The sequence below is a fragment of the Sphaeramia orbicularis genome, chromosome 12, assembly GCF_902148855.1.
Source record: "Sphaeramia orbicularis chromosome 12, fSphaOr1.1, whole genome shotgun sequence".
NCBI lineage: Eukaryota > Metazoa > Chordata > Actinopteri > Kurtiformes > Apogonidae > Sphaeramia > Sphaeramia orbicularis.
In genome coordinates, this window is record NC_043968.1 from 69,355,853 (window position 1) to 69,371,223 (window position 15,371).

Genomic DNA, 15,371 nt, shown 5'->3' on the forward strand with positions numbered 1-15,371 from the left:
CCCATTTTTTTCTCACATTTTGATGACGTTCTTTCTGTGTCCCCCTTTGGAGACCAATCAGACGGGAATTTGAGGTCACGCGACCAAATAATATTTTTATATCTTTTTAATGTTTCTTATTCTCCGGTGTTTCATCAGAGGGAGCCCTCAATGCTGGGGGGCGGCTGTGGACTCCGGGGGCTGTGGCACCTTCTCTCACTGGGGTCCGCTCCTTTCTGGTGGGTGGGGGTCCCAGTTGGCCCTCTCCCACTAGTTGGGATGCGGGGCTGTGTTGCTGGTGCCTGGTCGCCGGGGTCAGCGGCTGCCTCCTGGTGCGGATGGCTCCCTGAGACAGCGCCTCCTAAATAGATGTTTTACTTTTACTTGTACATTTTTGTTCGGGTCTACCCGTGCTCAGTCAGTCTTCTTAAGTATGTGTGAGCTTGTGGGTTTGCATGTACAGTATATGTGTGTGTGTGTGTGTGTGTGTGCAGGTGAGTGGGTGGGTGTGGGTGGGGGACGGTACTGATTTTTAAACTGATATGTAAAGCACTTTGTGCTACAGTTTTTAATGTATGAAGAGTGCTATATAAATAAAGATTATTATTATTATTATTATTATTATTATGAATTATGCAAATTACGATCAATAATGAATTGGCTGCGTCCGGTGTGTTTTGAATCTAATTAGCAATCGGTCGAATGTTACCGAGTGGTTTCCTGCAGGATTCTTCAAATATTATAAAAACGACGCGAAATACTGAAAAACGGCCAAAATCTGTGGCACTTTTAAGGCTTATTAGCCCCTTAACTGTCTGGCACCGAAAGAGTTAAGCAACCATCAGTTTGATAGAGAACATAAAAATAAAAAATTTGATTGATTGAGTGATTTAATTGGTTTTCCCCTGTAAGTCTCTTTGGAAAAAAGCGTCTGCCAAATGCGTAAACATAAACATAAACACATAAAGATTGGACTGTGTTCCAATGGAAAAATTGTATTCTGTAAGTCTAGCAAGCTCAAACCAGTGGCCTCATTGATTTTGTGTATATCAACAGTCAAACGTATACCATTGTTTACATTTGTTAGAAATCAAAAATTGCTTATTTCTTTACAAATGTTCACTATGTAGCTAAACCCGAATACAGTGTAACATATCGTTAGCCTCATAGCATAAATGCCTAACTCATTCTCATGCGTTAGGCATGAATTCAGGTGTTTCTTTTCTAACAGGGGTCTAGGATACAAAACAATGATAAATGTCATAATGTAGTTTTATATTGTCATAAATATCACTGCATTGGTTAGTTTTGTCTAAATTATTATAGTTGCTTCTAAAACGTCTCATTGACAGTTTTCACTTCATTTTTCTCAACATTGATTTTTTTTTTTTGTTTATCTACGACTGTGATTTTAAATGTTCTACCTCTAACCTACATTTCTAAAATGTTCTTCATGCTCTGACCAAATAATTTTCTACCAGAACTAACCATCGACTTTATTCACATCTTGCTTAAAAAGAAAAATCTCCCATTAATACTGGTGTTTATAAAAGGTATGGACAAAAATATTGGGACACATCCCACTAGCTGCAGTTTTAACTGTATCATTCAACCTCAGTTGTGCACATGGTATGACTGGACATCCCACAGATCTGGACCATGCCAGGTTGGATGTAATTAATCCTTCTTGTGTGCCCCCATCCATGTTTTCTTTCCGTCTTTGCATTTTTCCCTCTATTTCTCAGTGGCGGTTCACATTTCTGGCTACTTGCCCACAGTTTTCCCTCCGTTCTTGGTCCCAACCTCATACCTGCCTGTTTCCCACTTCCCCTGTGGTCCACATCAGTTTGTCAATGTCATGTTCCCATCTGTAACCCAGTGCTCTTTGTGTTCCTTGTTTTTGGACTTTTAGTTGAACTGCCTGTTTTTTGCTCACTAGACATGCCAGCTATGAGCTATTCTGAAGGCCCTGTCTTCGTCGTCGTCTTCGTCATCATCATCATCATCATCATGATCATCATCAGCAGCAGCAGCAGCAGCAGCAGCAGCAGCAGCAGCAGTGGCAATTTCTTCAAACATCTCAGACAAAAATTGTAGTCGGATTCATTTTCTATTTTTTTTTCACAGGTTTGACCAATTTCGATTTTTAAATTTTTGGCGAATTTTTTGAAATATAAAAAAAAAATGGCCTTTACTTAGATTTTGATGCGTATAACATGAAAATGGTTAGAGATATCAATATTGTTACTATTGAGCACTGACATGAAGTCCATATATGGACTTTCATTTGGGTCCATGACCGTTGACCTTGAGTGGTTCAAGGGTCAAACTCAAGGTCACCAGTGTCTATGTTTCAACAATGTTCTTTGAAAATACTGGTTGGATTAATTTTTTTGTATGTAGCTTCCGTGGGACAATGTCTGCAAAATTGATTCACAGTTTTGACAAATATAGTTTTTGGAATTTTTGGGAAATTATTTAAATTCTTGAAAATTTGCCTTTACTTATAATGGGCCATATCTTATTAGCTAATGACATGGAAATGTTTAGTGATATCAATGTAGTAACTATTGAGCACCGATAGGAAGTCATTTATGGACTTTTTATTTAATTATGCTGCGTTTCCACTACGTAGAACCAGCTCGACTCAACTCAGCTCGGCTCGACTCGACTCGGTATTCCAGGAGACCATTTCCATAACAGGATACTACCCACTTTATAGTGCATGCACGTCATAGTGATGCGGTGCGTTATTTCCGTGTCATCTGCTCAGAGAGCAGTGACGTGCAGTCAGAGGAGGCAGGGGAGGCAGAGCCTCCCTTGTCAATCTTGAAAAGAAAAAAAAGTTAACTATAAAATATAATAAATGTTGATAGTTGTCAGCTGGTATGTCCTATAAACTCATTTTCCGTTCGAATCCAATATTGTTTGTTTTTGGTTTTTTTTGTCAATTAGAATAGCAGAATTTCCGCATGCTCCGTTCAAATACAGGAAGGAGATACGCCGTGAGGCAGCGCTGTGCTGTGCCTCCAGGAGAACTGTCTACTCCCCTCATGAACTCTGCTGGTACCCAATGAAAATATTGTGTCGCTGTCCCTCTGTATATCGCAGTTAAAATGCTTTCAAACACTCTGATTATATGCTCTATCCTTCCATAATCTGCATAACGTATGGAATGTATTTCCGTAATGTGTTTAGGCTCGCAGATTAATCATAAAACCGCAGTGAAAAAGTCACTAGGGGAGGCAAACAGTACCCCTGCCTCATGATAGATGGCGCCTGTGAGTCCACAGATTCATGCGCTTATAATCTTCTTCGTTCTTTTTACCTCCGCCAAGGAGGTTATGTTTTTGCCAGGGTTTGTTTGTCTGTCTGTCTGTTTGTCTGTCCGTTAGTGTGCAACATAACTCAAAAAGTTATGGACAGATTTTGATGAAATTTTCAGGGTTTGTTGGAAATGGGATAAGGAAGAAATGATTAACTTTTGGGGGTGATCGGGGGTGAGGGGGCCCACGGGGGGGCCCACTGATCAGCCTTGGCGGAGGTCTGCGCTCTCCGAGTGCTTCTAGTTTATACACTTTAATTCACGTCGTCAAAAATGGAGGATTACATTTCTGAGCTGAGAATGGATGGATTTCATGTACAAATAAAGGTAAGACCATAAACTTTTTTTTATTTTTAGTTTGAAATGGCTCTTTTTGAAGGTTTCCTGTTGAGTTCCTGCCAGTCCACCTATGCTGACTTGATGCAGAGCCCATATACCCAAGTCATTCCTTTTGTTCACTCTCTCTATTCCAGTTTCTCAGACCACCATATATTTGTAGATCTGGCTCTGAAAGAGTCAGTGCCTCCCCAGCCATGAACCCCACTGCACGTCACTGTCAGAGAGTTGCTGAAAACTTGCTTGTTGCATGTTGTCTCACCTGAATTTTTACGTCGGCCACCAAAGACTGAATCTCCTCGACCAACCATGGTGTAGTTTTGGGCTGTTATCATGTGGATTAATGTACTGCTGCATTTACTGTCCACCTCTGCATCTGTTTTTTGTAAAACGGCAGGTCACAGAGAAAACTGTCTGACCAGTCAGTGGTCCGCAGTGTTATACGTCACGGTTTAGTATCACTTGGAACCTCGGCAGAGGTGATACCAAAAAACTAGTACTGGGTACCAGATTCCCGGGCCTTTTTCGTAATGGAAACGCAAAAAGGCTGAGCCGAGTCGAGTTGAGTCGAGCTGGTACCACATAGTGGAAATGCGGCATTAGTTGAGTTCTCCTCCAGTGAAAGAACCACCCATTTCTATTGGGAGATTGATCTCCTGTATGGGGTTAACACCTCATGTTAACCTCATTTTTATATATCCTACCAGGTGGCTCCAGAGCTGCATGTGGCTCTTTCCCTGTGGCTTTGGAAAATTAATAATGAGTATTTAACTCAAAAGTATTTTAATTTAGTTTGTTACTTTTTGAAAAATGTAATTCTAAATTTGAAGATTATGGTGATATTAGGTTTTACAAGTATTATCTCCTGCTGCACAACAAAGTCCGATCGCTGTCCAGAGGGGAGGTGCTGACATGCTTTGCCACGTGTTTGGAAGCGGTCCTCCAGAACACGTCAAATATGTCTACAGACATCAATATGAGTTGGAGATGAGTTCAATATAAGTTACACATAAGTTCAAAATAGGGCTGCACGATATTGGAAAAAAACTGACATTGCGATTTTTTTTAACCCAGCGATATATACTGTGATATGAAAAAATGCTCAGGAGGATATAATATATGTGTGGTGCCGACGTAAATGGTCAAAGAAATTAGTTATGTTTCTTCTCATTGTGGCAACAGGTGCAAGGCACTATCAACACAGAATTCGTGTTTCAATATCGTCCTTCTTGTAGCTGAAATAATTCCAGATAAATGACGTTGCTTTTCTTTTAGGCACCAAGTCTTCATTTTCAGTGACTGTCTCTTGTTCGTTGCTCATTTTTCAATGTTGTTACCAGCGACTCACTCCATGTGCAGGGGCGTGGTCTGCTTTCACAAACTGATTAAGAGCAATTGCGATTGGTGGATCATTGTGTGCAGTGTGTGTCAGGTGCCCAAGTTGAACTTAGATGAGAACGCATTGAATTAATTTGCCTCCTACACTGCAGGACCTGCGATGTGATTATTGCGCAGAAATATATTGCGATGATGATGCTCAAACGATATATTGTGCAGCTCTAGTTCAAAGCACGTTACTCATAGGTTAGAAATAAGTTTTGGATATAAGTTTTGGCTAGACATTATCTCCATGTATTTCAGCTTATGGGACTGGAACAGATTAATGGCATTTCAATTCATTTCATTGGAGAAAATCGATTTGATATACAAGCAAATTGAGTTACGATCTCAGTCACGGAACGAATTAAACACAAAAGTCAAGGTACCACTGTATACAAAACATTTAGTACCAGGCATATTTGGCATATCTGTTCATATTTGTTCATGTTATTCCCTTGTTTATTAACATAATTTTTCAAATGTAGATATTTTCATATAATTTTCCTTTTTTTACACTAAATCAAAGAGAAAAATTGGAGGTTGTCATTATTCACAGGTTATTATGACAGTATTTTACTGGTCTGACACGTCTGAATTAGATTAAGATTGCATATGTCCTGAACTAAAATATTTTTGACACCATTAATTAATATCTTAACTGTAGTTTTTGCATTTCACAAATTCAACCCACAGGCTAGACATATGTTTGACAGCCCTGCCTTAAAAATAAATAAACAAACAAACAAACAAACAAACAAACAAACAAACAATTACGATTATTGGATATTTTATGCAGTATAGTTGTGTGACTGAAATCAAAGAAATTTTGGTCTTTAAAAAAAGACTACATTGAGGAGGCTTACAATCATCGTTGACGCTCTGACATTAATGTTGATTTGTGGTGTTCAGCTGCACTCATCCATGCCAGAACCGATTGCCTGGCCGGATGGGAAAACATTACTCTTTTGTTGCCAGTATTCAGTCATCACCAGATCCATAACCTTGTTGACATTAATTTCATGTTTGGTTTGGTTTTCAGTTCTCTATGCACATGGCAAAAGGTGAGTTTGTTTGTCTCTTTTTTTTTTCCTCCTCTGCTACTGTCACATTGCCAGATCTACTCTGTATATATTCATACGATAAAAATGAATCTACAAACCTGAATACACAGCCCCTTTTAAGCTATGTAATTTCAAGTCATATAGTCATAAGTATTGTCAATAGTAAACAATCCAAAAGTACTGGAAATGAGTTTCTATATAGATACCACTTATTATTAATGTAAACTTTTTGATAGTGGAAATGAATTGGTTGTGTTAAGACTGGAGATTTACAGTATTGTGCAATTAATATAATGGACCAATCATAAAAAAATCATAAAAGTCGCAGTCACTTAATGGACTATATTGAAGGTTACCTGACTTTGAGATTTTGCCAACCCTTTTAGATCCATGCTTGTGCGGATAATGTTATGTCAATAAAAATGTGACAATAAATGGTTGAAAGAGCAAGATAAAAATGGCTTTCATCGGAAAGCCCAACGCTGAGCATGTGGATGGACATTACAGTGGACATATATAAGATGCAGAGACTTACTGCAGAGGTGAACTATAAGAAGGACTTGTTTGTTACGCGGTGGAAGAAATGGATGGAATACATCATGCCACGCAGACCGGACTTTGATACTTTTATTTTTGAATAGAAGATTAGATATAGTAAACGTAATAACTGCAATTCACTCCCTACTTGTTTATGTTCTTTTTGTTTGTTTCATTGTTAAAAAATGGGACATTCAGATTAACATAATGTTGATGACATTTAAAATGAATATATTTGTCAACATTGTTATAGAATGTCAATAAAAAGTGAATTAAAAAAAAAAAAAAAGAAAGAGCAAGATAAATTGTTTTGGCAGCATTATTTGTAAAAGTATATGGATCTTTAAAAGGTATCTCTGTTATGTTTAATATGGTTTTCTTCAGTGCTTTACCCTGTAAAGCAGGGGTGTCAAACTTCGGTGCTCGAGAGCCGGTATCCTGCATGTTTTAGATATTTCCCTCTTCCATCACACCTGGAAGCCATTACATTGTTATCAGGCTTCTACTGAGCATGATGATGAGCTGATCATTAATTGAACCAGGTGTGGCTGGAAGAGGGAAATATCTAAAACAGTGGTTTCCAACCTTTTTCGGCTCGTGACCCCATTTTAACATCACAAATTTCTGGCGAACCCAGACATTCCAAACGGAGACATTTTTTTTGCTAAAATTAATTTGTTTTTGATCATGTAACAGTTTGCTATACTATGTTGCAAATAAACATTAATTTTAGACGACATTTAGGCTAATATAATGTATATTATTATGGACGGAGGCAGAAAAGCCAGGTGTAGATTACTGCACAAAGTGAGAATTTGATTTTCCTTGGCCAGGATATGTACAGTCAGTCCAGCTTGGATTTACAAGGCTGACAATTAATACTGAACAAACAAGAACTCAAGCTATGAATTATGAAAGAGCTGCATCATCTGAAACTGACCACAATGAACATTTGAAAGATAAACAGAACCACAGTGCTTCAATTTTAGTTTCACAGTTTGTCATGTCTTTTATGGATTGGGATTGTCTCTGTCAACTCAACATATATATATTTTTTATGAGTGCGTTATTTATTTTTATTTTTATCAGCTGCTTGAAATTTCAGGCGACCCCATTTGAATTCCAGGCGACCTCAAGTGGGGTCCCGACCCCGAGGTTGAAAAACACTGATCTAAAACATGCAGGATACCGGCCCTCGAGGACCCGGAGTTTGACACCTTTGCTATAAAGCCTGAACCATTAAATCATTGACAGAAAATTCCAGTTCTTGGAAACTGGAGCCTTTATTGGTCCTTCCGAACAACCAAAACATTTTTTTTTTTCAAATATCAATTTCCATGTATGATTTTCAATTTTGTATCATATTTGATACATTGGGTCTCAATGTCCAAATATTATAAATTTTGAACAAACAAAAACACATTAAAATAAAAAAAAAGTCTAACAAATGGATAATTCCTTTTCAAAATTGGCAAAGTTTTGTCTCCTTCCTCATTAATGACAGTCTTGTAGTGTAACTGGAAAGGCCTCTGGTGAATGAATTCCTCCCCCCTGGTGGATTATCCATGTATTGCATGTATCTAAGGTTTTTCAAGAAAAAAAAAAATCACACTGATCATGTAGAGGGCTTCAAAAGTCATGTATCAAATATGATATGCTTGGCATTATAGGGTTAATTTGTAAAATGGGAGGTGCCAAAACATGGGGGGGTGGGGGGGTGGATCTGGCGACTCAAAACGGGGGTGGAGGTAATGGGGACAGTCTAAAACACTTAATGTAAAAAAGCTTAACGTAGCTTAATGTCCGAAAACTGCGTTCAATCATCACCAAATTTATTCAACAAACTGTCTGTCTCTCTCTCTCTCTCATATACAAATTGTCAAGATGCCCTCAATGACTGAACCCAAAAGTGTGGTGCTGAAGGGAAAATGTTTTATTAACAGAAAAATAAGGCTTAAGCTGGACAGCATCCATAATATTGGGGTTTTTTGTTTAGATTTTTGCAGAGGTGAAAGTGGACATGATTAGAGATGTCCATGCATAACAGACTGCCCCTATTATGTCCCTGTTTCCCTTAAAATTGACCTTAAAATGCATCTGAACACAAGACTTTTGTGTAACTTCGATGGGGAATAAAGATTAACAAGACAGATAACAATAAGCACTTTTTTTTTTCATTCAAGCTTTTTTTTTTTCCATAGAGTTGCCGGATCCAATGAAATAGGTTCCGGATCCCAATCCAGTTGGATCCAGTTCGAATTAAGCCCTGGTTTTCTTTATTGCTATCATATATACTGTATGTGAATTTGTGAAAAGTGACATTCCTTACGACTGAAGTCACTGATCCTGCCTTCACGTACCATGAGAATTATGATAAATACTGGTTACAAATTCAAACATTGCACATGAACACGCCCTCACATCATATTTTCCATTGGAGAACTGGGAAAATAATTTTGATCCATGCGATGAAAATAACCTTTGAACTTTTCAACATGTCGGAGAGCAACAGGGATTCATCGTGGATGATGAACACAGCTTTTATTAACATTCTGCTCCTGTTAGCTGATGATTTTGCACATTTATAGCATATGCAATTTGCCTAAAAAGTTTTTTTTTTTTTAAATTAAATGCTGTGGCAGATGAATTAATATGTCCAAAAATGTTCCATCCAACTAGCAGGTCACAATAAATTGTGTGTCAGGCATTTTTCATTTCACTACGACAACAAAAGCACTTGAACACAACGCACTTGTAATTTCAAATTCACTAGTGGAAAGGATCATCTATCCGATACCATGTGAAGGCAGTATTTGATGTGGATAGATATGTGGCAAAGAGGTAACAGCAACCTAAAATAATGAAATCAGACTAGCAGGATAACATTTTAATTAGCTTAATTTCAACATTAAAAATGAACCACATTGGAATAAACACTTTGTAGGTGTTATTGGTTTTTGTACAGCAGGTTTACATGGCTTTCACAACAGAAAAATATACCCAATTTTTCCGTGTGACAAATCCTGAGCTGTAAATTGAGTCCGACTGTCACACTGACCTGACCTCCCCTGGATCTTCAGTCACCAACACATCTGTCTTACAGCTGGCGATGGGGTTGATTGACAGCTCCACCGGCGGCACCACGAAGCTCTTGCTGACTGGCAGCCACAAGCCTTGGCCCAGACTGTAGAACGATCTGTAGTGGCACAATCACACATGTCAAAAACGTCAGCACTGTGACTAGATTCACCTCTGCTGCAATTATGCATCAGCACATATCGTACAAACTGTGGAAAAAAAAAAAAAAAAATGTTGCATGAATAAACACAAAAGTAAATAGTTCATGCAGGTAGACATTCCCGTTATCTGGTGACATGTTTGGAAACAAACTGGAAAGCACTACTCTTTTTTGTTTATTTGTTTTTTTCCCACATTTACAGTGTTCTGCAAAAAAAAACTTTAAGTAAAAAAAAAATGTTACAAAAGTTACATTAAATTTTATAAACCCGTTTAGAAAATAAGCCGTAGAGCTTCGAATGACTGACCTTTACCTGGTGAACCCTCTACAGATAAACAGCTTCCGGATAAAATCTCCTCACATGGTTACAATTTAAGAGTGTGACGTGTGGGATGACATTTAAAAAAACGTGAGTAAGAACTGAAGCTTAGTTCAGTTTGCAGATTTATTCTGCAGGACAAAATGCATATGTCTCTTCCTGAAAATGGGATCTGTAGATAGATTTTTTGTTTGGTTAATATTAATAAGGTTGGAAGACAAAAATAGAAAATAAATATAATTTGGCCAGTTAAGTCTGATTAGAAGGTGTTTACTTTGCACCATAAATAGTTCCGTTTTTTTAATCACTTCATGATTCATTCTTCCTGTAAACATCGATCACCACTATGGAAAAGATCAACCAGAATAAAAAGATATGTAAAATGCAAAATAGTATTTAAAATGGCTATTATCTCTACGTGATGAATAAACAAATAAATATTTTAAGTCATTTGTTAGAAAAATGTAATTTGTTATTGATGAAATATGAAAATCATAGGGACACAAAATATTGCCTAGCAGCATGAGGCTTTATTCAGGGTGTTGTGACAATGATCGGATAAACCGGGCCAAGTGGATTATATTTTGGATAGTTTCCGGGACACAATTAGATGAATCACATCTTGCATCTGCACTAAGTCCTAAGATAAAAATCAATATATATTCAACCCCAGTTCAGATAAAGTTGGGACACTGTTCAAAATGTAAATATAAACAGAATGCAGTGATTTGCATTTGTCACAATGCATATTTTATTTAAAACAGATAAAATAAATAATTTTATGATTTTTTTTTTTTTTTTTTTGATGTGAGTAACACATTTGTGGTACAAAGAGAACAGCTGGAGGGACATTTTACAACTAATGAGCAAAACTGGCAACAGGTCAGTTACATGACTGAGTATAAAAAGAGCGTCTTACAAAGGAAGGGGTGCAAATAAAGACAGAGTAAAGTTCAATAATCTGCAAAAAATGTTTAAAAATTGCTTAATAATTTCAGAATAATGCTCCTCAAAGTCTAATTAGTGAAGACCTTGAATATCTTGTCGTCTACAGTGCATCATATCATCCAAATAATGTGGAGAAATGTCTGTGTACAAGGGATGAGGCCCTCTGGTAAATGTAGGGTTTCGGTAAGACAATGCCGAAATTCAAACATACGGCCTGCGGACCAAAACCGGTCCACCAAAGGTTCTGGTCTGGCCCTCAGCATGAATTTGCAAAGTGCAAAAATTCCACTGGATATATTAACAGTCAAGGATGTCAAAATTATTTTAGCTCCAAGCGATCTCTTACACACATGTATAAATGATCATTTGAGGCAGAAAACTGTTAAAATTGCACTTATTTTTCTCATGAAACTTGTCGTTTTTCAGTTTATTCACTTTTTTTTGTGTGAAAGGATAGTTTGTAAATCCTCCTGAGACCAAGCAATGCATTTTTGTCCTCTGCCTTGGATGAGGGTTTCAACGCTTTAAAAACAAAAATAAATAATGGCTAAAATTTACTTAGGGGGTCAAATGAGTGGCCATTTTTGTCAAAAAAAAAGTTGTAAGAAATGCATAGAACTGTGTTGAAATAATGCTAATACATTTGTGCACAGACTACTGATATTATTTGACAGTGGAAGCTATATTTTCAGAAATATTGGATTTTGAATAGCACGTGTATGTGAAAACTTTTGCTGGTGGACGGACGTGACATTACCCATGATGATCTGGTCAGTACCAGAACTTTATCAGTAATAAACTTATGTACTTACTATTGCTAATTATCCTCTTATTCATAAATGTTAGTATTGTGCATTTAAAACAATAACAGCTTCACAAAAACACAAAATGTGGCAGTGGACGGATGTGACATGGTTGTCATACTGATGCTCGGCAGCCATGTCACCGTTTCCACAAATGATCCCTGTGCAAAAACTAGTATCATAATTATTTATTGTATAGTTTATCATCATACTAAAGAGTAAATAGCAATATAGAATTGTTATTTCTTTATAAAAATGCTTATTATTAGAAAACTGTTGATTTAAAAAGTTACATGTGACATTCTTAATGTATGTATTGGCGTAACATAAGCAGGATGGATCAGCACCATACTCCATATTGCAACCTGTAAAAATAAAACATGTGATATGTAGTATATAATCTTGTAAGAAAAACTGGGGAATCGAAAAGGATAGAATATTTGTTTTTCGGGTAAATTCAGTTAAAATATAACTTGGCCATCGGTGACATGAAAACATAGTATTAATTGTGACGAAACTGGACATTTTTGACCTGAAACCATAGTTCATATGACCATCAACATGTTGTAACAAAACTGAAATCCTGCAAATTTGCATAACTTGCATTTGCCAACACAAAGTTCCTTTGGGGATTCACTTATATTGATTTCTTATGCACAACGACATAAATAAGACCTCTAAGCAAATTTTAGCCGATAAATAAAATATCTAAAGAAATTGTTGCATCATGCTGTTTCCAATCAAGGCAATGGACTCTATGCACAGCCCCGCTACTTCCTGAACTTCAGGTGGGTCCTTTATTTGCTGTCTTTCATTATTGGACACACTGATTAATCCAGGTGTCCCTGCTACTTCTTGTTGTGACTACTGATTAAATAAGCGCACCTGGATTAATCAGTGTGTCCAATAATGAAAGACAGGAAATAAAGGACCCACCTGAAGTTAGAGAAGTAGCAGGGTTAAAATGTTTACTTACCCAAGCCTCAGGAGGAAATGTTAACATGTTCATACATTTAACATTTAATTTTCCTTTTTCGCAAAAACATTGTCGTGGTAATTATTCATAGGTTCTTATGTTATTGTTTTACTGGTCAAACCCACTTCAGATCCTATTGGGCTGTTTTCTGTCCCTGCTTGTGTGTGTGTAGACTAGCTTGGGAGAGACAACAGGTTTCCCAAGAAAAGCCGGACACCGAAAACTTCTCTCCAAAGCTTTACTTGAGGCTCACTGTAAAACTGCAAACATACATACAGAATATTTCTCAGTTATCTTCACTGCTTTAGTACATTTACAGGGTGGGGAAGCAAAATTTACAATGACCATTTAGTTGTTTTTTCTCAGCAGGCACTACGTCAATTGTTTTGAAACCAAACATATATTGATGTCATAATCATACCTAACACTATTATCCATACCTTTTCAGAAACTTTTGCCCATATGAGTAATCAGAAAAGCAAACGTCAAAGAGTGTGTGATTTGCTGAATGCACTCGTCACACCAAAGGAGATTTCAAAAATAGTTGGAGTGTCCATAAAGACTGTTTATAATGGAAAGAAGGGAATGACTATGAGCAAAACTATTACGACAAAAGTCTGGAAGATACTATTAAAGAAGAATGGGAGAAGTTGTCACCCGAATATTTGAGGAACACTTGCGCAAGTTTCAGGAAGCGTGTGAAGGCAGTTATTGAGAAAGAAGGAGGACACATAGAATAAAAACATTTTTTATTATGTCAATTTTCTTGTGGCAAATAAATTCTCATGACTTTCAATAAACTAACTGGTCATACACTGTCTTTCAATCCCTGCCTCAAAACATTGTAAATTTTGCTTCCCCACCCTGTACATGGCATTACACATTTAAATGAATAGGATATAGATCGCTAGCTTGATGCTAGCTTGAATGGGAAAATCCTTTGACACGCTAATGATTAGCATTTACAGATTAGCTTAAGATTTATAACGTCTTTTTATCCAGCAACAAAGGTTTACATCAGAGATATTTTTTACTATTCATTCCTACAACAACTGAACGTAAAATACTCACAGGCAAATGTTTTCTTGCCATACAAACAGAGTGAAAAACACATGTCCGTTTAGTTCCTTCTTATGTCTGAACTGGCTACGGGAACTCTGAGAGTACAAAATACATGTTACTGCAACTTATTCTGACCACTAGAGGGCCTCTTTTGCTTGCATTTAACAACAGAACATCACAGGCTGTATGTAGCCACTGAACGGTTGTAATAGATTCTGAGTGCTGAGTAGCTTTCCACACTTTTGACAAGATGAACACATTTGATGGATCATTAAAAAAAAAAAAAAAAAAAAAGCCAAAATGATGCAGGGCTGCAGTAAGAACCCATAAACAGACAACAATGTGGAACTGGTCTCCTCAGCAACCAAATATTTACTTATATTGTAAATCGATAGCCAAAAAAAAAAAAAACCTCCTATCTGCAAATTTTTAGATTTTGTGTTTTCACCTTAACCCTTTCATGCATAATGGTCACTACAGTGGACAGTTATTCTCCAGCTGTTCTCTTGTATATTTATGGATTTTATTGTTTCACTTCCATATCAGCCAACACAGTGGACACTTATGCATCATCCCATACGTTGTAATTCATATCATTACTGTAACTTTGCTGTTCTTGATAAACCTGATCTGCAGTAACATGTCTGAGTGTAAATCAATTGCTTGTTATTGTTAATAGACTGTAATTAACCATTTTCATAAACAATTTTTTTTTTTTTTTACATTTTATCTCCATAAAGTGAGTAATGACTAATGTTAAAGTATGTTCAAATGTGATAAAACATCAGATTAGCAGCATTAAAAAAAAAAAAAAAAAAAATCATAGTTTTCACACAGTGTATCAGTAAATACATGTTTCTTGGCTTCAAAAATTAAATGCATGATGTCCAGTTGAGTGGATATTTTTGCAACTCCATGAAAAATAGGTTCATAAAATTTTTTTCGATCACATTGTTTTTTTCATGCCTAAAGAGGAATAAAAACACTGAGGAAAAATAACTTGATTAGGGTAAAAAAAAAAAAAAAAAAAAGGGTATTCAAAATCTCTCTGAAGGGACATTTTAGAGACAGTTTGACCCATATTTTTACTTTTAAATTCATTTTTGCTTTAGTTGGACCATAATGGGTTATCCAAAACAAGGAGCTACTTTATATTGAAATAAATGTTGGAATGGCAATCAATTAAAGTTCGCTGTCTGACGGGATATTACTATGTTTGGGCCCATTAAGGTTCTCATAATTCATGCATGAAAGGGTTAAATGGTGAGAACAAGCATGACTCCACATTTTCAGTCTATCTACAAGATAATCCCACCCTTTCTTATGACATGAAGGTCACTTGACAAAAACCTCCTTGACCATACTAAAATAACACTAAGCATTTTTTTTTTTCTTTCCTGAAATAAG

General features: G+C 36.7%; 1 protein-coding gene across 1 annotated transcript in view; it reads right to left on the reverse strand.

The window, feature by feature from the left end:
* Nucleotides 1-15,371, reverse strand: part of astn2 (astrotactin 2) — an 824,937-nt gene that overhangs the window by 269,600 nt on the left and 539,966 nt on the right. Inside the window, exon 12 of the mRNA XM_030148576.1 lies at nt 9,677-9,814. Within this exon, the coding sequence (XP_030004436.1) occupies nt 9,677-9,814 (138 nt within the window). The remainder of the gene's footprint in view (nt 1-9,676; nt 9,815-15,371) is intronic.